Consider the following 21,752-nt stretch of genomic DNA (forward strand, 5'->3'; position numbering starts at 1 on the left):
GTCATAGGCTCTTGTATTTGGACAACTTTGGGATTTTCGTCAACTTCCTATTGAGATTTCTTCATCAATGAAAAACCAAAATTATGTTTCATTTTGTAGGGTCGATATTGACATTCATAAGTATGATTTTTAGTATTGTAAATGAATTAAAATTTAAACTCCCTCCAAATAAACAAATGCTTCAACTATATTCCAAGAATATTCATCATATATATTTACATGAAAAATGGGAGAACAAGAACACTAGCATGGAGCTGAAATTCAAGTTGTTATAGAGGGGATCCAGACAATTTACTAGATGCATAATACTTATTTGATGAAATTTTAATAATTTATCTCCAAATTATAGATAGCAATTTTATTTTTCTTAATAAACTATTATCGTGCTTATTGATTTTATTGAAAGACTAATGGTGGTTATCTTTGTTTAAATTTGCAATAAAAAATATTACATTACATCTGACAAATGGTTGTTATCACCTCTTATGAAAAAATTAATTTAACCAATAGGAATCAACGTAAAAACCAAAAAAGATATAAAAAATTCCTAAAAAGTTTGATCGTGAAAGGAAATATGAATATTTTTTTTATAAAAATTATTTTAAAGAATCATGTAATTATTATGGATAAACGAAATTAACATCTAGAAAAGAATATTAGTGTAACTGAAATTCTAAAATAATAAATATTTGTGTAAGGATTAAACAGGAAAGGACATGCTTATAATATATCTAAATTATAGAGATGTTTATGTATTTTGCTCATGAATGAATTGATTGGCGGCCGCAGTTATTCCCGCTCAATTTCACGTTTTTATTTTTGAAAGGATTTCGTCGCCACTCGATTTTATCGTGCGCGGCGCGGGTGCTTCCAAACACTTCAATTCAATTTAAACCCTTCTTTTCACCCGCTACATTGTCATTGTGATTCGGTAAAATCCAAATCAAATCCAATTTCCAATAAAACAAAATTGATTAATTTTCCAATAAAATAAATTTTAAAATCCCCTGTCCTCTCATTCAAAACTATTTTTTTAAAAAGAAAAATTAAATTTAAACTCTGACGACCTTCTTCTCCGTTTTCTCGGCCCCGATTCATCCTCACTGATAGTTCCTCTGCTCTAAAGAAGACGAAACAATCTGTCTCTGTGTGCGTGCGTGCGTGTTTTCCTCCATCTGTCTGATAGAATAATATCCCAAACCATCGAAAGGAAGCAACGGAGAAAAATAAAAATGAAAAGCGTTGAGAACCAAATATTGCTCTCTTTTGTTTGCATAGCCATGTGTGAGTTCTGACACATTCTCTTCCCCTTTCGCTGCGTGGCTTCTTCGCTTTGGTGGTTTCTACTGAGTCACTAACTCGGTCAGCGAGTGAGAGAACTCAATGGCTTCTTCCTCGCGCGCAAGGAGTAGCTCACCGTTTTCTTACCGAAAACCTTCGACTCCTTACTCTTCCACTTCTTCGTCCTCTTCCTTCACCAACGGAAGGTTAATGCCTCGCTCCAGCTCTTCCTCCACGTCCTCGTTTTTCAACTCCGGAGGCCGATCCATGACTCCGAGTCGCGGTCGCAGCGAGTCGGCGTATCACGGCTCGCGCGGTTACGCCGCCCGTTCTCCGGTGGCGTTCGGAGCTGAGGAGCTGATTGCGGAGCCGGTGGTGGATTCTTCGAGGACCGGCGATAGCATTTCGGTCACGATTCGGTTTAGGCCGTTGAGGTAATTAATGCTTAGATCTGAGGTTGTGCTTTCAGATCCATTCGCTGCGCGATTGAATCGTTTGATTTTGGTATTTCTGTTATCCGAGGATTGAATGTCACTACTCACTGAACGAGTGAATGGTTCGGTTGCAGTGAAAGGGAGTATCAGAGAGGGGACGAGATCGCATGGTATGCCGATGGCGAAAAGATTGTCAGAAATGAGTATAATCCAGCTACTGCTTATGCATTTGGTATTGTTTTTATTGTCTTCCTCGTGTGATGTTATTGTTATCCGTTCTGATTGATTTCCCGATCAGTCAAATAGGCTTCTACTGGAAAATTGACTTTGATCTTGCTTTCAGCTTAGAAATTGTGAATGTTAATTTTAGAATTCTGATTTAATTTGTGGCAGATAGAGTTTTTGGACCACATACCAATTCAGACGAAGTGTATGAAGTGGCAGCAAAACCTGTAGTGAAGGCTGCCATGGAGGGGGTCAATGGTATGGAATGCTGGTTTTTTTATTTAAGACAAAATGACAATGTGATGTGAGCAGAGTCTGATTTTGGTACTATCAATTCATTTTAATGGATTGACGAAAGCTGCTATGGTTATATACTGGTTTAGGCTCTACTTGAATAACCAGGTCGAACTGGTTAATTGTATTCTGGTTTAGTGTTAGAGTGGCCAATGGATTTGGATTCAGTTGAATTTGGAAGTTATTTTCTTCTTTGTTGTTAAATAATTTTTTTGGTGGATGAAAGATAACTTTATTCTAAACATTGCAGGAACTGTGTTTGCCTATGGTGTGACAAGTAGTGGTAAGACACATACTATGCATGTAAGTGTCATTCCTTGATTTACCGATTTGATTTTCCTATTTGTTTTCATTTGATGTCTTGTGCTGAAAATCCAAGTGTCATGTATCTCCTTTCGTCAATCACCATGTTGCAAATTTGCAACTTGTGTGTCATTCAAATTATACAGATTTTCTTTTCTTCTAGTGTTGGTTATTTGTCAAACAAGGTTCGTGTCAACAAGTTAATGATTTTGTATTGATTTATATTTTTCAACACAGCAGCACATATGCCATTTGACATCTATTGCTTGTAAACATTGAATTTTTTATAATTTTTTCTTTTTCTGGAGAATAAAGACAATATTATTGCTCCAGCCGTTGTTTGATGTTTCTGTAGCCAAGGATACCTTCTCGGAAGGTTTATTTCTCGGTGATGTTTAAAGGGTTTTGGTCCACTTATGGTTGACATAGTTTCTCTGGACACTAGGGAGGATAGATAGTTAACTAGTTTTTGGTATAACACAATCTGGTAAACTGCCTACTAAGCACTTATGTTAGTGATAAATTACATGTGAAAGTGTGAAACAACTTGTAGGGTTAGGATAATTTCTGCTGGAAATTGAAAAATGTCATATTAGCAGTGCTGAAAACTTGCAACTAGAATTATGATTCTGTTTAAGTTAAAAGGTGTGTGTATAAAGAATACATTACAAGAAAGTATAGGAATTTTGTATTCTAATGCGAATTAGCTCTGAAAATCACATTTGAACTGAACATTTGATTTGAGATTAGAGCCTGAGTTGAAACATCGTCTGGCTGCCAGTTTTTACCTTGACATGTACAGTGTGCATTCTTTATAATAGATGCACTTTTAACTTCTTATTTCCATCCAGTATATGTAGTTTTGATAGCTTATTCTTGCTACCCATTTAACATAGCCTTAGAATAGCACTTTCAATTTCACTCCCACTTGTTGAACTGTAGAAAGTAAGATGTTATAAAGTAACTTGGTCTCAAAGAAAATCTGTTACCGAGCTCTAACATGATAAGAAATCTTCTTGGGTGACTTGTACTGCTCTTTATATGCATGTTACATAAGGCTTATGAAGGATGGTGATACATTATGGTTAATTGCATACTTATTGTAAGTTGCAGTCATTTGTATAATCTATTAGTAGGTCTATTGTAAAAGTTTTAAATTTGGTATCATTGTAGCATGCTTTTGCTTGGTAATGCTTGATTAACTTATAGTTCTGTTTACAATCTTACCACATTTTTCTTTGTCATGTTTCTTGCTTCTGTCTTAAAATACTTTATGCCTTTATACTGCATTATCTAATTGATACTTTCTGTATAGACATGATCTCTCCAGTTATGTCTCTAAACTCTAATTTTGTTTTCAATAATAACGTGCAGGGAGACCAAAATTCTCCTGGTCTCATACCACTGGCTATAAAGGATGTTTTCAGTATGATCCAAGATGTAAGATTATTTTGCAAGATTAGTAGTTGTTGATTATTTAAATTACATATCTGGCCTTATGCCATTGCTGTCATTATAAGTTTATGCTTTAATGTCATGTCAGATCGCTGTATCTTTTGTTAATAGTTTCTCTGTGTGTATCATGTGTGTCACTCTCTTACTTCCTCCTGTAAATGGCCATCTCTGTGCTCCTTTTAGTTATTTACAAGTATACTTGAGCTCTATGTTCTGCTTGATAGTAGTTAATGGTTGCTGCTTCAACTTGACTTGATTTCCAAAGTATTCCATCTTAAATATATTTTACATCATCTTGCTTGGAGTGTCTAATTGTATTTTTACTGCAGACCCCAGGAAGAGAATTCTTACTCCGAGTGTCATATTTAGAAATATACAATGAGGTAAATGACAGAATATCGTTGGTTCCATCATTTTTGTGCTGAACATGGTCTAGTACTTGCCTTAAATTTTTCATCTCGTCTCTACCACAATGTGGCATTGATTGTCAGCTTGTTGCTTGTTATATTGTCTCTGTGTGTTAATGTTTTTTTTAATAAAGAGATTTTTGTTATTTCTTCTTGGTATCAGGTGATAAATGATTTACTTGATCCAACTGGCCAAAATTTGCGAGTTAGAGAAGATGCACAGGTTTCGTATATTCTTACTATTTCTTATCTAAATTGAAATCTGTTTAGAGTACTTGGTTCACTATTTCTATTCTATCTTTAAATGATGAGTCTCTTACTTTATTTTCATTTGTCTTTTTATACACGAATACTGATATTTCCAATCATCTTGGAATGTGGAATGCAAGTATTATTTATGAACTTTAATTTAAAATTGCTTTGGTGAGATCATGGATGATAAATTGGTCCCTGGTGAATTCTGATTTTTGAGTCTCATTATTCTTTTCTCCGCCCTTCTTTTTCTACCCTTACAATGTAATTGTGATGATGTTCATTCTTAGAAGATTTACGTTTTTGTTGTTTTGTGTTTGTATATTAAAACATTCACTTCTATGTTGAAATAACTTGTCATAGTTTCTATTAAAGAAATGAAAATGAAAGCATTTGTAATTCAAATAAAATTTAGGAAATTATTGCCAATTTTGAAGTTGAAACAATATATTTTCTTTCTGTAGTCTGATTGGGTATGTATTTGAGTTTTTATGTTGGCTTGTTTTCCAGGGAACTTATGTGGAGGGTATAAAGGAAGAAGTTGTTTTATCTCCCGGACATGCACTTTCTTTTATTGCTGCTGGAGAAGGTACTTATGTTGAGATGATAGTAACATGTTTCCTCCCATTTGTTTTCAAAATTATACACTCCCTCCGCCCCTATTTATAAGACATTTGTTGACTAATTTACGTTTATTAAGAAATAAGAAAATTGGTTAACTTTAGGTATTAGCATTAAATTTGTTTGTAATTATAATATTTTTCTAAATTTACCCTTAACATTATTGGGAGCCTATTCGTCTTCTCCAATCTCCATAGGAGAGAGAAAGAGACAGTTCAGAGTAGCATTCAATTATGGATTAAAATAAATAAAGACATTTTAGTCAAAAAAAATTAATGCACAAGACAATTGAAATGAAGTCTTATAAAAAGGGACAAGAAATTTTCAAAACAATGTCTTATAAATAGGGATGGAGGGAGTATTATATATTATCAGAGTCTTTTGACTGATGGTGGTCTGAGAAACATTCTTTAATAAGTTCTTTTTTCTTTTAATATGGCAGAGCATCGTCATGTTGGATCTAACAATTTTAATCTCTTTAGCAGCCGGAGTCACACAATATTTACACTGGTAAGCATGCTTGATTCGGTAGTGTTAAAATTGTTATCAAACAACTCCTTTCTACGCTTGCTTCAATTGTATAAAGAAAATAAGAAATAATATCTGAATCATGCCTGAGGCTTTAAAGTTTTAAAAATGCTAACATGCTACATGCATGCATGTATATTCTTGTGTGGATTGCTGTATTTGCCTTTTCTGCTTGCTTGTTAAAAACTGATTGATGATTGCTTCACAGAAATGTTTAATGATTAAGTAATGTATTTTGGCTTTCTGTCATGGACATCTTCAGGTCAGCTGTTTATTATTACCTTTTTTTTTTATAAAAAAAAACTTAGCTCTATTGTTATTGTTATCCAATACATTTGCAGATGATAGAGAGCAGTGCTCATGGTGATGATTATGATGGAGTCATCTTCTCTCAGCTAGTATGTGAAAATTATTTATTGCTTCCCCAAAATCTACATATTTATACTTATTGGACAGTTATGTCCAACGTCTTTTTTGTTTGTTTTCTTCTTTTAGAATTTGATTGATTTGGCTGGATCTGAGAGCTCAAAAACTGAAACAACTGGATTAAGAAGAAAGGAAGGATCTTACATCAACAAAAGTCTTCTGACACTTGGAACTGTAGGTGTTACACAATTTCTGTTTTTGTCAATTGCGTAGTTTTGTTATGAAATTTTGTTTTAACTTCAAATCACTATTTGTAATTTCTATATTTTTGGCTAGGGAGAGGTTATGTCATTTTGTTTGCACTTGAGATGACTGGTTGTATGACATGCAATATCTTTGTAAAAGATACACTTATAACTGCATGGAATTAATTCATTTTAAACTTCTTTTTTGGGTAAAGCAAGCAACCAGAAAATAATTTTATTGACAAATCTAATTCTGTTAAATGTTGATAAAACAAGTGTCGGACCAACTGTTAGTGAACAGTCCTGCATTGTAGATAGACTAGTAGTGCATAGGCTTCTCTTTTTGTTTTGGTGGGAATGGATTGGATTAAATAGTATACCTTTTTAAATTTTTTTTCCCTTATTTTTGGGGGGGACCATATATTTATTCTTGGTTTTGTGATTTCATTGTGAAGGTTATTGGAAAATTGAGTGAGGGGAAGGCATCTCATGTTCCATATCGAGATTCAAAGCTAACCCGCCTCCTGCAATCTTCTCTTGGTGGACATGGCCATGTTTCAGTGAGTTCTGGGTTCTACACCATTTTTAATGATTATATGGTTTAGTTGTATTTTTCTGTCTCTTTTACTCTGTATAGTTGCTGAGTTATTCTATTTGAATATGATTCTTAAGTAAGGCTATGGCTATTCTAGTTTCTTTTCTTTCACTTTATTCCTGCAATGTTAGATTGTCTTTACATAAGTACCACTTTAAAATTTGTTTCAATGTGAAAATTTCAGCTTATATGCACAGTAACTCCAGCATCCAGTAATATGGAGGAAACTCATAATACCTTGAAGTTTGCCAGCAGGGCAAAACGAGTAGAAATATATGCGTCACGTAATAAGGTTTGCTGAAGCTAGTGATTATCTATAGAATTGCATGCCTATTAGCATGAAAGGTTCCTGATTCACTGTGGAATTATTTGTTAACAGATTATTGATGAGAAATCTCTAATTAAGAAATACCAGAAAGAAATTTCATTCCTCAAACTAGAACTTGATCAACTAAGGAAGGGGATGCTAGTTGGTGTCAATCATGAGGAAATTTTGACCTTAAAGCAAAAGGTTTTTAGCCTTCTCTGATATTCATTTCATATTGTTGTTGTTAGTTGTTACACTTGCTCTCTGTGATTGTGTAACCATATTTGCTTCTCTATCATATAATATATATGAGTAGTTAGAAGAAGGTCAAGTGAAAATGCAATCAAGATTGGAAGAAGAGGAGGAAGCCAAGGCTGCTCTTATGAGTAGGATCCAGAGGCTAACCAAACTCATTCTGGTTTCCTCAAAGAATGCAATTCCTGGATATCTAACTGATGTTTCCAACCATCAGCGAAGTCACTCTGTTGGCGAGGATGATGTGAGCTCACCCTTCAGTGAAATAATGTAGATTGTCTTTTTACTATCTTTTTCAGTTTTCATTCTGAAAGTGTGTATACTTTGAACTCCTCACTCTACAGATTGAAAATGAGAGTCAGAAAGATTCTTCTGCAGTGTCATCAGATCTGTTTCATGATGTTAGACATAAAAGATCATCTAGTAGATGGAATGAAGAGTTCTCCCCAGCTAGCAGTACTGTTACTGAATCAACACAAGCTGGTGAACTGATCAGTAGAACAAAATTGACAGTGGTATACTCATCATCCTTCTCTATAACAGTATCTGTTATTTTTTTAATATTTCATATTACCTCTCTCAATTTTTGTTTTCAATAAAGTTCTCAGAAAGCTGGCATGGCATTGAGATGGGATCAGTCTGGAGTCTGGTTCTACATTTTGTCAACTCAGTAACTTTAGAAAAAATATTTACTGAGGGTCAAGTTGGTTTTTTGCCTTTTGTTGATGTCAATGGCCTGAGTGATGGAGTAGGACTATAGAGCATGTACACTCCAATCCAAGTTAGAGCATCCTAGGGCAGGAATTTATGTAAGTAGGATTGCAATCACATCATTTCAAAACCTTAGTCTAAAATACCTCCACCAAGAGAGTTTCTTAAGATGGATTGATCATGTATAAGAATAAAGAATGACATGACCAATGGTGGTGATCCAATAGAATTAGACGGGACGGGAGGCTATCAAATCTAATGGTTGTAATGAGTAGTTAATCTTAACCATTAGATTTCAAGAAAATAAATGGTGAGATGAGGAGTAACTTTCAAAGAGTTACTTTTGGAGTAACTTGATCCCTTCTCATACGTTTTAAACTATGAGTTGGCAAAACAAGTTAACTATAGGATTCACAAAACAAAAGCATAAACCATATGTGTTACAAGTCAGAACAAAAATAAAGCAATGATAATATGGTACAGCCAAGTAAGGTATGCATGGTAAGGTGGTAGTTGTGTGCAGCCTTTGTTTTAGAAGAATGAATACAGAGCAACAACATAACCAAACAGGATGCCTGAATGACTCTAAAATCCCTGTTTCAGAAAAATGAAAATAAAGCAATGGAATAACCAAATAGGGTGAACTTGTTAGTGCTCCTTCTGTTTCTTTTCTTTTAACATTTTAACCTTATTTGACTTTTGAATTTCTCTGCTGAGAGTTGGTGAAAGAAAAGCAAAAAAATAAATAAATAAATTATTGAATTGTGCAATTCATTTCGATGATACAGAATCACAACAATTGTTGTCAAATTGTATTGAACTGTGTGATTAAAATCACTTACTGTGAGATTCTAATAACTATGGTAAGAATCACCATTTCTGATCCTTTGAGAGTTACAGGTCCATTTTACTAAAATTGCTTTGATCTTTTAAATACAGAATGTTCTTTGGATGTTGTCTAGACACAATTGTATTTGATTTTGGTTCCTTACTTTAAGTAGTTGGTTGCTGTATGCTTTATTAAAATTTTTAATTGGGACTGCTAATTGAATTGTAGGGTGGGATGACAACATCTGATCAGAAGGATCTTCTTATTGAACAAGTCAAAATGCTAGCCGGCGATATTGCTTTCAGTACCAGCACTCTGAAGCGCTTGATGGAGCAATCGGTACATGACCCTGAATGCTCCAAAATTCAGGTATTTTGCCTTGCTTTCAAACGTCACACTGAAATATGTTGGCGTAAATGCAATAAGAAATTATTAATCAGTAACTTCCTCCCCAATCTTTTTATTTTCCTCAATGGTGATGTCTCCAAATACATGTTTGTAGTTCCTATAATGTCAATCAAGTTTGTTTGATGTGTTTACTGATGCCAAACAATATTGTGCAAGTGTTCTGATTGCCTTTACATTTACAGTCTTCATTATTGAAATGCTTGTATTTTTTATTCATATTCTTCTTGAAAAATGCTGTCTTAATTACAGATTGAGAATTTGGAACGTGAGATCCAAGAAAAAAGGAAGCAAATGAGGGTGCTAGAACAAAGATTAATTGAGACTGAAGAATCTCCTGTGGCTAATTCATCACTAGTTGAAATGCAGCAGGTAGTGATGTTGGTATTAAAATTAATAATATAGATTTGAAGGCTGCATCTTGTAAATGCTTTGATAAGGCTCATTTATACCTTTTCTTTATGTTTGTTATTACAGACAGTCACAAAGTTAATGACTCAATGTAATGAAAAGGCCTTTGAGTTGGAGGTGAGTAGTACTTTAGCTTTGTTAGGGTGTTCTTCAGCTGTCCCTTTGCTTCCAAAATTGTGCCCCCCTCTCCCAAGTATTTGGCAATTGCATTATACATGTTCAGCATACTCCATAGTCAACATTGATCATTCTTTCATATAAATTAATTTGTCTTTTTAAAATATTTGTAGCTAAAATCTGCCGACAACCGTGTCCTTCAGGAACAGTTAAATGATAAGGTACGTGCTTGATTTTTTTTTTGTTGCTATTTTCTCAACATTTTGACCTTTTTTTTTTCACTTTTAATTTAAGCTTAGCAAGTTTACTTGGATCCTTATGTGTCATCCCTTTCTTTTTAGTTTTACCTCGCTGAAGTTAAAGATGATGGAAACCTCATAAGTGTAAAAGTTTCTATGTTGACCATCACCCTCTTCGATTCTTCTTTTGTTAACAGAGTTCTGAAAACAGAGAGTTGCAAGAAAAGGTGAGGCAGCTAGAGCAGCAACTGGCAGCAGTTAACAGTGGTACATCGTCAGTGTCTTCTGAACAGTGTGCATCAGGAGAACACATTGATGACATGAAAAAGAAAATACAATCCCAGGTAACTGGGAATTTGTTGCTTTTGAAGTAGCACATTTGAATGGTTTATATGTTTTTTAATTCCATTCATTTGGTTTCTGTTTGTTTCTCTTTCCTTCGTTTATATGATTTTTGTACCTCCGCCTTTTATCAATAGTTATTAATGAAATCCGCTTTTAGGGTTGATATTTTAAGTCATTCAAGGCTTCAGTGTTGCATTATGTACTAAATTGACACTTCTCTTCCCTACTTTCAGGAAATTGAAAATGAAAAGCTAAAGCTAGGGCAAGTTCACTTGTCAGAAGAGAATAGTGGGTTGCGTGTGCAGAATCAGAAACTCTCTGAAGAAGCTTCTTATGCCAAAGAACTGGCCTCTGCAGCTGCTGTGGAGCTGAAAAATTTGGCTGGGGAAGTGACAAAACTTTCATTGCAGAATGCAAAGTTAGAAAAAGAATTGATGGCCGCGCGAGACCTGGTCAACTCTCGTAGTGCTGTCATGCAAACGGTTAATGGTGTCAACCGCAAGTACAACGATCCAAGAGCTGGAAGGAAGGGGAGGATTTCTAGCCGTGCTAGTGAAATTTCAGGAGCTGGTGTAGATGATTTTGAGTCATGGAGTCTTGTTGCTGATGATTTGAAGATGGAACTACAGGCAAGGAAACAACGAGAGGCAGCTCTGGAAGCTGCATTAGCCGAGAAGGAATTTGTGGAAGAACAGTACCGGAAAAAAGCTGAAGAGGCCAAGAAAAGAGAAGAAGCCTTAGAGAACGATTTAGCAAATATGTGGGTCCTTGTTGCTAAGTTAAAAAAAGAAGGGGGTGCTGTCCCAGAATCAAACATCGATAAAAAAAATGATGGTGCAGAGCACATAAATAATCCCAAAATTAATGACGTTGAAAGTAATATTGTTCCCAAGGAACAGCTTTTGGATGCACCAAAACCAGATGATGAAATGCCCAAAGATGAGCCCTTGGTTGTTCGCCTCAAGGTAACCCTATTCTGCAGTTATTTATACTTTTCTTTGTCCTAGAAAATTTTGATTTGATTTTCTTTAGTTGGTTTTGAAATTATAGGGTTTTAGGTAGGGACGAACGAAAAGAGAGAGAATCAAGACCCTGAATAATGGGATATTTAATTGATATGATATGATTGTGATACAAAATACTGACCCATTAATCTTGACTTCAACTTATCTTGCTAACTAAACTATTATAGGTATTGTCTTTATATAGACCATTCTAGTCAATCTATCTCTTTCATGTCTTTAGAGTGATTAGCATAAAAAATATTAGGAGTGACAACCTTTATTTTAGGTGCATCTATGCATCCAATTAGTTTAGACTAGGGAGTTTAAATGAGCACTATCAATATCATAATCCTATTCTTTTATTGAAAACATACCAAAAACATCAGTGAAGTATATCCAACCTATATTAGGAAGACATACAAAACTGACCAAGAATATTTCTCAATAACTTTGAAGTAAATATATGAATGAAAATGGATAGGGTCGGACACGGGTAGGGATTACATGGATTGCATGCTGCCCGCTTGTTGGAGAAAACTTTTGTCTGTTGTTCGCCATTTGTTTGACAGGTATCTGTTTGGTTAATATGGTGGATTTTTTTATATCTGTAGGTATTAATGAATACCTTGGATACTTCAAATTAAACAAAAGAAAAACATTTTTTTCAAAAAGGACTTTTAACATCAAGCAAAACTAATGAATTAAAAATCAAGAAAAAAAACAATACAACAACAACAACAACAACAACGCCTTATCCCACTAGGTGGGGTCGGCTATATGGATCAACTTCCGTCATAATGTTCTATCAAGTACCATACTTCTATCCAAATCATTAAGTTCGAGATCTTTTTTGATAACCTCTCTTATAGTCTTTTTGGGTCTTCCTCTGCCTCGAATTGTTTGTCTTCTCTCCATCTGGTCTACTCTCCTCACTACAGAGTCTACCGGTCTTCTCTCTACATGCCCAAACCACCTAAGTCTATTTTCCACCATCTTCTCTACAATAGGCGCTACTCCAACCCTCTCTCTAATAACTTCGTTTCTAATTTTATCCTGTCGAGTCTTACCACACATCCACCGCAACATCCTCATCTCCGCTACACCTACTTTATTTTCATGTTGGCTCTTGACCGCCCAACATTCTGTTCCGTACAAAATCGCCGGTCTTACCGCAGTCCGATAAAACTTTCCCTTTAGCTTGATCGGTACCTTTGCATCACATAACACCCCCGAAGCTTTTCTCCATTTCATCCATCCTGTTTGAATGCGATGATTCACATCCCCTTCAATTTCCCCATCATCCTGTATTACAGACCCAAGATATTTAAACCGTGTGACTTGAGGGATAATATGGTCTCTTATTTTCACCTCTGAGTTAAAAACCCTCCTTCTTTTGTTGAACTTACATTCCATATATTCCGATTTGCTTTTGCTTAGGCGAAAACCATGTGTTTCTAGAGCTTGTCTCCAAGTTTTCAACCTCTCATTCAACTCCTCCCTCGACTCTCCAAGGAGGACTATGTCATCTGCAAAAAGCATGCATCTCGGCGCTATCTCTTGGATTTGTTCCGTGAGGACATCCAGAATTAAGGTAGAAAGGTAGGGGCTAAGGGTTGACCCTTGATGTAAACCAATTGTGATGGGAAAATCGTCTGACTCTCCACCCTGTGTCCTAACACTAGTCGATACCCTATCATACATATCTTGGATAGCTCGAATATATGCAACCCTAACCCCTTTCTTCTCTAGAGCTTTCCACAGAATCTCTCTAGGCACTCTATCATACGCTTTCTCCAAGTCAATAAAAATCAAGTGCAAGTCTTGTTGGGCCATGCGATATTGCTCCATCACCCGCCGTAATAAATAAATCGCTTCCATGGTCGACCTTCCCGGCATGAAACCAAATTGATTCTCAGTAACTTGAGTCTCCTTTCTTAATCTCCGTTCGATCACTCTTTCCCATAATTTCATGGTATGACTCATGAGCTTGATTCCCCTATAATTTGTACAATTTTGTATATCCTCCTTGTTCTTATAGATTGGCACTAACGTGCTTCTCCTCCATTCCTCCGGCATGCGTTTTGACCTCATAATTTCGTTAAAGAGTTCGGTGAGCCACTCAAGACCTCTATCTCCAAGAGTTTTTCACACTTCAATAGGTATGTTGTCTGGCCCCACCGCCTTACCATTACTCATTCTTTTCAACGCTTCCTTTACTTCCTGTTTCTGAATCCGACGATAGTACTTATAGTTCCGGTCCTCTTCTCTTGTGTCTAGACTGCTAGAGTCATATCCATATCCATCAAGAAAAAAAACAATACAAAAGAATTAAACATAAATCCAAAGTACAACTATAAATAAAATTACAATATCTCAAAAGCATAAATATAAAGAAAAATATAGATTATAATAAATTAAAAATACATAATTCAATAAGTCTAAATTACAAAGTCGTTAATGGTTCCCTCATCACTAACTTTACTTTTGACACTTAAAACAAACAAGATCAAAATAAATATCAATAACAATTAATATAATGATAGTTAGAATATGGAATAAAATATTAAAAAACTACTAAGTACTAACATCTTCGTTAACCAAATCTTCTATAATTGTATTCAGTTTCATTTTATCCATCTTCATTTTTAAGGAGCCTGAAAAAGAAAATAAATTCATTAGAAAATTGTAACAATGAATCAATATGAATATAAATGTTACTTTTGTAATATATATAGGGTATTTGTGTAATTTAACGGGTAGTGAGTATCCACGGTACCAGTACTATGATACTCACCCTATCCATTAACGAGCGGATAAAAGATATCCATATTTGTCGACAGCGAGTATCCATTTAAAGTATCTATCATTTATTTATAATAAATTTTATCCATAGATATTTGCATGTGTAGATTTTTTTGTCATCCCTAAGTAAATATAATAACTAATTCCTTATTGTAATGATAGTCACGAGAAAGGCAAATAAAAAATTGATCTCTTGCAATCATCCAATAATAAGAAACAATTAGATTTCTATGGATATAAATTGGGACGAATCACTTTCTTTAACTTAATATATCTAATTACTATTTTTTTTTTTTCTGTAAAACATTAAGATGCTTTCGCAGCGTGCAATTGTGTTTCTGGTTTATATTATGGTCAAGTGCAGAATACAAGTCCTAAATCCATTTAGATGACAAGATTTACTAATCCTAATTAAGGAAATAAATCAAGAAATATGGATGCCTTAATAGATCATTTGAGACACTTCAAATGTTCTAACATACATCAAAGATATTGCTAGATGTTCAAACTGTTAAGACACCCGAGTGTAACTTTCAATCTCTGTAATTTTCGAATTTGTTGGACAGGGGATGGTTAGGTCTGAGAAAACAAATAATTTTTTGATATTTACTGCAAAAGTTTATAACTTATGCTGAAAGGTCTTCAAAGATTCAGTGAGATTAATGATTTCAGGCGCGCATGCAAGAAATGAAGGAAAAAGAACTCAAGTACCTTGGGAACGGCGATGCAAATTCCCATGTTTGTAAAGTATGTTTTGAATCTCCAACTGCAGCAATTCTGCTTCCATGCCGACATTTTTGTTGTAAGTCTCTTCCTAACTTTGTCTGAATCTCTTACCCTAAAAATTTCTTGGTGATTTTTCTTTTTTGGATTTACAATTTTTGTCTGAATATTTTTAGCCTGTTGTTTCATCTTGCAGTGTGTAAATCTTGTTCACTTGCTTGTTCTGAGTGTCCAATATGCCGCACAAATATTACAGATAGGATTTTTGCTTTTACATAACAGAGGTCCTGCCATTATCTTACAATATTTTTATGAACTCTATTCAAATGCTGTAAAAACATTAACGTGTTTCATTTTCGGCCTTTCATTTGTTGCAGGGCTCTATCCCATTGAATTAATATACTCCATGCTGTTACGGGTGCAATTCTTTTATTAGTTTGCCTGTATGTAAATCCGTTTAAAAGATATATCAATATCTTCTTTCTTTTATACTACCCCAGGGGAACTGTATTATAGGGGGGGGGGGGGGGGGGGGGACAAAGGGGTGCGGAGAAAGAATGTAAAAAGAAAAAGGTGTAAACAGCACTGCTGAAGTACATGTGCACAATATACGTTTGTTTTATGTAATCCAGCAGAATTTTGTTTCCCATCCTCTGTATGTTCTTTGCTGAGTGTAAGAGCTGTGAGATTTCTTACTGATTCTCTCCTGCTGCAATTTGTGCATAATACTGTCTCACTGCGATACATACAGCTTCTTTCCACTTCCGAGTTTTATCGGAAGTTTCACACCCGACAAGGAATTTCACTACCTTAGTTCCATTATAGTTATGACCACCGTTCACCGGGACTTCGGTCAGGTCACCAACTTCCTTGACGTTCGGCATGAGTCTCTTGCACAAAAGTTATCTATAGTTTGTAATATCATTTAAGGATAAGAAGGGATATATAATAAGGTACTAAAACTATTACCGGGCAGCACATTAGTGATATGTCTAGAATCTTGAAGGATAGTAGAGATATACGCAGAGGATTAGGCAAGGTACTATAGGCTATGGATTTGTTTTTTACATGGTTATTCAAGAAGACTCTATTCCTGGGGAGATCTCCTTGAAGAGGGTGGTTGCCCACGATCACCAATTCAAGACTCCTAGCCTATGTTTTGGAAAGGCATACATTTCATACGTTTAGATTAAAATTTACGTTGATAACTAAACATAACACATGGTTAAATGGCATTGAACCTCCTGAACTCATGTTCAGGCGGTGAAATTCGGGATTATTTACATATATTTACCCAAATTCTTGAGAAAAAACTAAGAAAAAAAATTAATAATTTTTTCGTAGGTTAAAATTAGTAGAAGTTTTAAAACTTTTTTAAAAGATGATTTTTAACTTATATATAAACTGATTTTGGGAGAAATTTATTTAATTTTTTACTGATCTTATTCTAAAAATCCTTTTAGATAAGCTTATCTAAACAAATCGTATGCATTTAATCATTAGTTACAATCTCTGTTGCCAATAACACCAATTACACTAGGTGAGTGTTTGTGAATAAGTATGAACATCTTTAAGGGTTGAATTGGTTGTGTTCAAACATGAAAGAAAGGAATGAAAATTTTCAAAATTGTGTCATCTCATATTTTATCTCCCTATTTTAATTTAAATATTATTTTTCATTTATTTCCATTCCATTCCAACCGATCAAATCCACCCTGACTAATTTGGTAAAAAAATATTTAACTAAATAATCTTCGTTTGATGCGCTTTATTAATAAAAAAAAATATACGTTGATCTAGAAAGAAGGAATCGCTATCGTTTTACAGGTGATATTCTTGACTTCCCGTTTTGACTAAATTGGAGATGGATTCGGGGATTCAGGTTGTAGGTATATTAATTGAAAATCAATCCTAGTTATGTTAAACGCTAAACGCTAACCTCCACCTGATGTAATTGATTTCAAATTGAAACCATGTCTCCCCATATCTCTTTTAAAAAAAATGTGAAACCACATGCATCTGCTATCGAAGATTACCATGATTCTAGTCTTGTTTCAAGAAAAGCAGAACAAGGCATTTGTGTCGCTGACATCTTCCTCTCCAGGTTGGGTCAAACTGAGACGGGCCTTCGTGGGCGTGGGCGTTTTAATATCTAGAGTGTGTTTGAATAAATAGTTCAATTAATAACAAACTCATCGCGTATGAAATTATACTATAAACATTATGAAACTTTATAAAATAAGTTAGAAACAACATATTTGGTAAAATTTATCAGATAAATTATTAAGAGTAAAAAAGTTTGGTATAAATCAAATATATAAAGAGAAGATCTGTGTATGTTTAATTAGGAGGAAAGAAAAATAATGTATTTTTTTTATCGGAGAGAAAATAGAAGTAAAAAAGAGAGAGTAAAGTTTACTTCTAAAAGCAAAATTTATTTATTTTTTCTTTCACTTAGGGCCAGCAAACATATTTTTCTTTGGATTCAAACTCTATTCATTAATGAAAAAGCACACCGTAGTTATCACTTACCATAGCGCTAAATTAGCTAATAGTAAAAGATGTATAAATATTAATATTAAATAACTTTTTTTATAGGGTTTGAACCGCCTTATGCTTGAACCAACCCCACGATTTTAGTTTTCTTTCAATTCAAATTTTAATGTTCTCTTACCTCTCACCTTCTCTTTAATGTTCCAAACATATCATTGATGTAAACCTTAGAAGGAGGAGGTAAATAGGAAATGAATGAATAAGAGAAAGCATACTAATATGTGAGCACCTTTGAATATAAATGCCTTATTAACATTAATCTCTCTCTTTATATGTTTGTCTCTCGTTTATCTCTATCGCTTAAATACCTCAACTAAACTAACTCAAAGGAAGAAGTCAGATATAAGATTTAGTGTATATTTTTGACAAATCCTTGATGTAAAATTTGTGGTTGAAATTAATTTAACTATACATCTTAAATCATGTTTAATACTGCACTTCAAATTCAGTTCTAATCAATTTTCAAAGAAAAATGGCCCGTGCACCAACCCCTTGTTTGGGTTTGAAGCTTATGTGAAGTCGTTCTCTTAATATCCTCCAAGGTGACAATGCAAACATAACAGCTTGAAAAATCCTGCTATCCATCACGATCAATCAACGTCGCATATTACAACTACGCAAAAACTGCCGGTTGTTCTTGTTTAATTGTTAGCATTGACTACGAATTACGACAATTTGATAGCCATGTTATGAAAATACTGGATAGCTTTAAAGATGCATTAAGACCTTTTCTTATACGCATAAAGTTACTAGTCATATCAAAAAAATGCTAAAAGGTTTAGAGCCGACTTCTAGTTTAAGAAAGTGGCACATAATATTCAGTTGCGTTATTCAATGAATTCATGTTCATGTCAATAAAAGCATGGACCCCCCCCCAAAAAATATTATTAATTAACCCAATGAAAATTGAAAAAAATACTAAAATAAGAGGCCGAAACAGTGGTCGGGAATAGAGAATGAAAAAAAAATCATAAAGAATGCAGCAGGGAGCCCAAAAAGAAATGCAAATAACAAAAACAAAAGAAGATATTTTCCAACAGATTTTTACAAACAGTTGATCATCGATAGCGTTAAGATTTTGGAATCTCCTTAACTCAAACCAAACACGTCCTAATAACTTGAAGATCTTGGTCCTGAAACGCCTATGACGATCATAGTTCTGGTTCTGCAACAGAAACAAACACGGTTCAAAGTTGTTAATTAGATATAACCTGAGAAGAAAAAACAAGTTATACATAATAATATATAAGGTGTAAAGCAAACCTTACAGAAACCATTAGGTGCAAATGAAGCATCAAGAAGGTCTTCAAAACAGTAACCGGGTATTGTTTCGATCAAGTACTCAGAAATGCTGCTAGTTGAAACCGAACCAGTGTCACTAGCCACGTTGTCTTCAACCTTGCAAGAAGAATTACTTGCATTTTCTTCATTGGAAACTGATGATCTGGGTCTGTTCATTCTAGATCGAGCGTTGTTTCTTCCTTCAGAGCCATGGGTGCAATTGGTGGAGGACGCAGCAGGATCCAAAGAAGTACCAGAGAGCTTCACTCCGGTGAGAAGAAACCTGTTATGCTTCTGGGTATGCTCATTCGCCCTGTGGATAGGAACGTCACACTCCCTGCATAGCAATGCCCTGTCTTCTTGGCAAAATAGATATGCACGCCTCTCCTGTTAAATAAATAAAAATGGTTACTACTTAATTATATTACTGTGTCTTTTTTTCTTAAAATCAAGATTCAAGGGTATTATTCCCCGGGGACACACAAACTAATCTCTGGAAGTAGGAAGATTCATGTAAGAGATTGATTTCTTCTGACATGTTTTTTTCTTCTTATAAACACAGACTCGTGGGTAAGAGACTGAGATAGATGTTTCTTTTTATACATAGAGACTACTCAATGGATAGAATTTCCGATCACATGTTTAAGTACTAGTTACTGTTTTAACGTTGAATGATCTTTTGAGAGAACATGTAGATATTTGTTTGAGAAGGAAGTAGGAAGGAGTGAGTACGTACTTGGCAAATATCACAAAGAGGGAAGTCTTGGGAGGTGGGGTAATGGAGAGAGAAGCGTGGGTGTTTGGTTGCAAGCTTGTTGGCGTGGTGAATGGTGCGGTCACAACTATGGCAAAGAGCAGCTTCATCTGCAGAGCAGAAGACGGAGGCTTCCACTTTGTCACACACAGCACACTGGATCTTCATCTTTTTCTTCTTTTTTTTTTTCTCTCTTGTGCTTTGTTTGTTTGTGTGTTGTGGGCTTTTAATTAATGTTGTGAAGGGGGGGTATGAGTATAGGGACAAACAAATTATGGGCGACTTGGCTTTAGGGGTCCAGAGAGATCAAGGCTATTTAGTGATTTCTGACTCTGAGAAAACTCTGGACGATTGCCATATATGCATTTTTATCTTTCTTTGGTAGTACTATTAAATAGGGAGAGTGCAAGTTGCCTTTCACTCTCAGGCATGGTCTCCGTTATCTACTTCCTTTATTGATTCACGAGTTTTAATCTTCCCTTCCCTTTCTGTTTAAATAAATAATATCACTGTTGTAAATGATGCCCCTAAGCCAGAGAGAAAGATAGCTGGAGCAACTCTCAACTAGTAGTGCCACTGCCAGCTCTAATTTCCATCTTAGATTCCTTCCACGGGTCCATCTTTCATTCCATGCCGTGAATTGTTAATAATATAGATATAGATAGGAGAAATGCTAGTAACAATTTTTTAATAAGTTCAATTTTGTAGGCCTCACTTCACTTCCTATTTAACCGTCTTTTGTATTTTATAATCTCACCTTACAGTTCTACAGTGGTTAATTTTAAGTTTTCTTGGTTTCAAAGCATTTTTTTTTTTTTAGTTTTGGGAGGTTTCTCTGCGTATGAGATTAACTTTAATGATTATAATTTTTAATACTATATATAGATGTCTATATATATTGTTAAATACTTATTTAAGTTGTTGACACATTAAAGATGGATGTTTATGTAAACAGAGATAATTAATAGGGATTGTTAATTTCCTGTCCTCCCCTTTCTCTATGACTATATTGCTATTCAAAACTGTTTAATAACATCATCTTATATTGGTTAATTTTAAGTTTTCTTCCTTGATTTAAGGCCATTGTTTATTTCTTTTTTCCTTTTTTGGGAGGTTTCTCTTCATCGATCTTTAGCGTATGGGATTAATCCTAATTTAACATATTACATTTTTTTATGAGTATTTAACATATTACATACTACATAGACTTTCTTTCTCTATAGCTTGGATACATTACATGTACATGTACTCGTTAATTTTTAGTCAAATTTGCTTATCCCTTCAATCTTTCTTATTGGTGTTTCAAAATCATAAATAAGGGTTCCCACCAAAATCTTTACTCATAATTTAAGAATTTTTTTATTTTTTAAAGTGTCATTTTAGATTAAGGTAAGTTTGAATCTTAAGTATGTAATTATTTAAATGTTTTAAAAAATAATTTTATTGTGTATAGTAATCATTTGTCTTAACTAATATTTAGAAAATGTAGACGTAATTTTTTTAAAAGTAATTACCACTACTTTTATATTTTAAAAAATACAAGAAAAGTGTATTTTTAAGGATAAAGTCGTTACCTAACTTTTAAGGGTGAGAATCCTATTTTAATAACTTAAACACAAAACATTAACGTGTGTATATATATATAACGGCTTGTTTTCAAAATATTTCACAAAAGAAAAAAATATGATTGAGAGTTGAAAGAGAAGATTCACTAAAGATGATAGTCAAATTTTTCAATAAAGATTATTTATCTTTAAAACTTGTTAATACTTTTCACCAATATTATGCTGACATGAAAAAAATCATAATTGTTGTAGAATTGTAATGGAAGATCCGACCAACTTAATTGAGAATTAATCATTCAATTAGTTTGGTTAATATTTAAAATTTGTTTAATTTTGCAAGAAAATAGAATAAAATTGGTTTAAAATTATGCATAACTGGTTCAGATAGGTTCACAATAATTTTTTTAAAAATATTTTGATGATTGATATAATTATAACTTAATAT

At 34.2% G+C, this 21,752-nt stretch overlaps 2 protein-coding genes across 4 annotated transcripts; one reads left to right on the forward strand and one right to left on the reverse strand.

Annotated features, from left to right (window-relative positions):
* Positions 1 to 1,025: 1,025 nt before the first annotated feature.
* On the forward strand, positions 1,026 to 15,849 carry LOC100812720 (kinesin-like protein KIN-7D, mitochondrial). 2 transcript variants are annotated; one of them, XM_006577846.4, is made up of 25 exons: positions 1,026 to 1,715; positions 1,850 to 1,947; positions 2,109 to 2,198; positions 2,485 to 2,537; positions 3,912 to 3,977; positions 4,322 to 4,375; positions 4,563 to 4,622; positions 5,162 to 5,240; positions 5,715 to 5,782; positions 6,142 to 6,198; positions 6,296 to 6,400; positions 6,867 to 6,971; positions 7,191 to 7,298; positions 7,386 to 7,517; positions 7,630 to 7,812; positions 7,913 to 8,083; positions 9,337 to 9,477; positions 9,766 to 9,885; positions 9,991 to 10,041; positions 10,215 to 10,262; positions 10,478 to 10,624; positions 10,859 to 11,590; positions 15,104 to 15,233; positions 15,351 to 15,438; positions 15,532 to 15,849. In XM_006577846.4, the coding sequence occupies exons 1-24, from the start codon at positions 1,384 to 1,386 to the stop codon at positions 15,431 to 15,433; spliced, it is 3,213 nt and encodes a 1,070-aa protein (XP_006577909.1). In that variant the 5' UTR covers positions 1,026 to 1,383; the 3' UTR covers positions 15,434 to 15,438; positions 15,532 to 15,849. The 2 variants fall into 2 exon arrangements, with proteins under 2 accessions (XP_006577909.1, XP_014629882.1); XM_014774396.3 differs by lacking the exons at positions 15,351 to 15,438; positions 15,532 to 15,849 and having other exon boundaries at positions 14,998 to 15,126.
* A 2,338-nt stretch (positions 15,850 to 18,187) lies between these two features.
* On the reverse strand, positions 18,188 to 20,743 carry LOC100800981 (B-box zinc finger protein 20). 2 transcript variants are annotated; one of them, XM_014774397.3, is made up of 3 exons: positions 19,725 to 20,743; positions 18,971 to 19,375; positions 18,188 to 18,872 (listed from the first exon to the last, which is right to left on the reverse strand). In XM_014774397.3, exons 1-3 carry the CDS (start codon positions 19,908 to 19,910, stop codon positions 18,504 to 18,506), a joined length of 960 nt encoding a protein of 319 aa, XP_014629883.1. In that variant the 5' UTR covers positions 19,911 to 20,743; the 3' UTR covers positions 18,188 to 18,503. The 2 variants fall into 2 exon arrangements, with proteins under 2 accessions (XP_014629883.1, XP_014629884.1); XM_014774398.3 differs by having other exon boundaries at positions 18,716 to 18,872; positions 18,976 to 19,375; positions 19,725 to 20,738.
* Between the last annotated feature and the right edge of the window lie 1,009 nt (positions 20,744 to 21,752).

Source organism: Glycine max, chromosome 4 (genome assembly GCF_000004515.6).
Source record: "Glycine max cultivar Williams 82 chromosome 4, Glycine_max_v4.0, whole genome shotgun sequence".
In the NCBI taxonomy this organism is placed as follows: domain Eukaryota; kingdom Viridiplantae; phylum Streptophyta; class Magnoliopsida; order Fabales; family Fabaceae; genus Glycine; species Glycine max.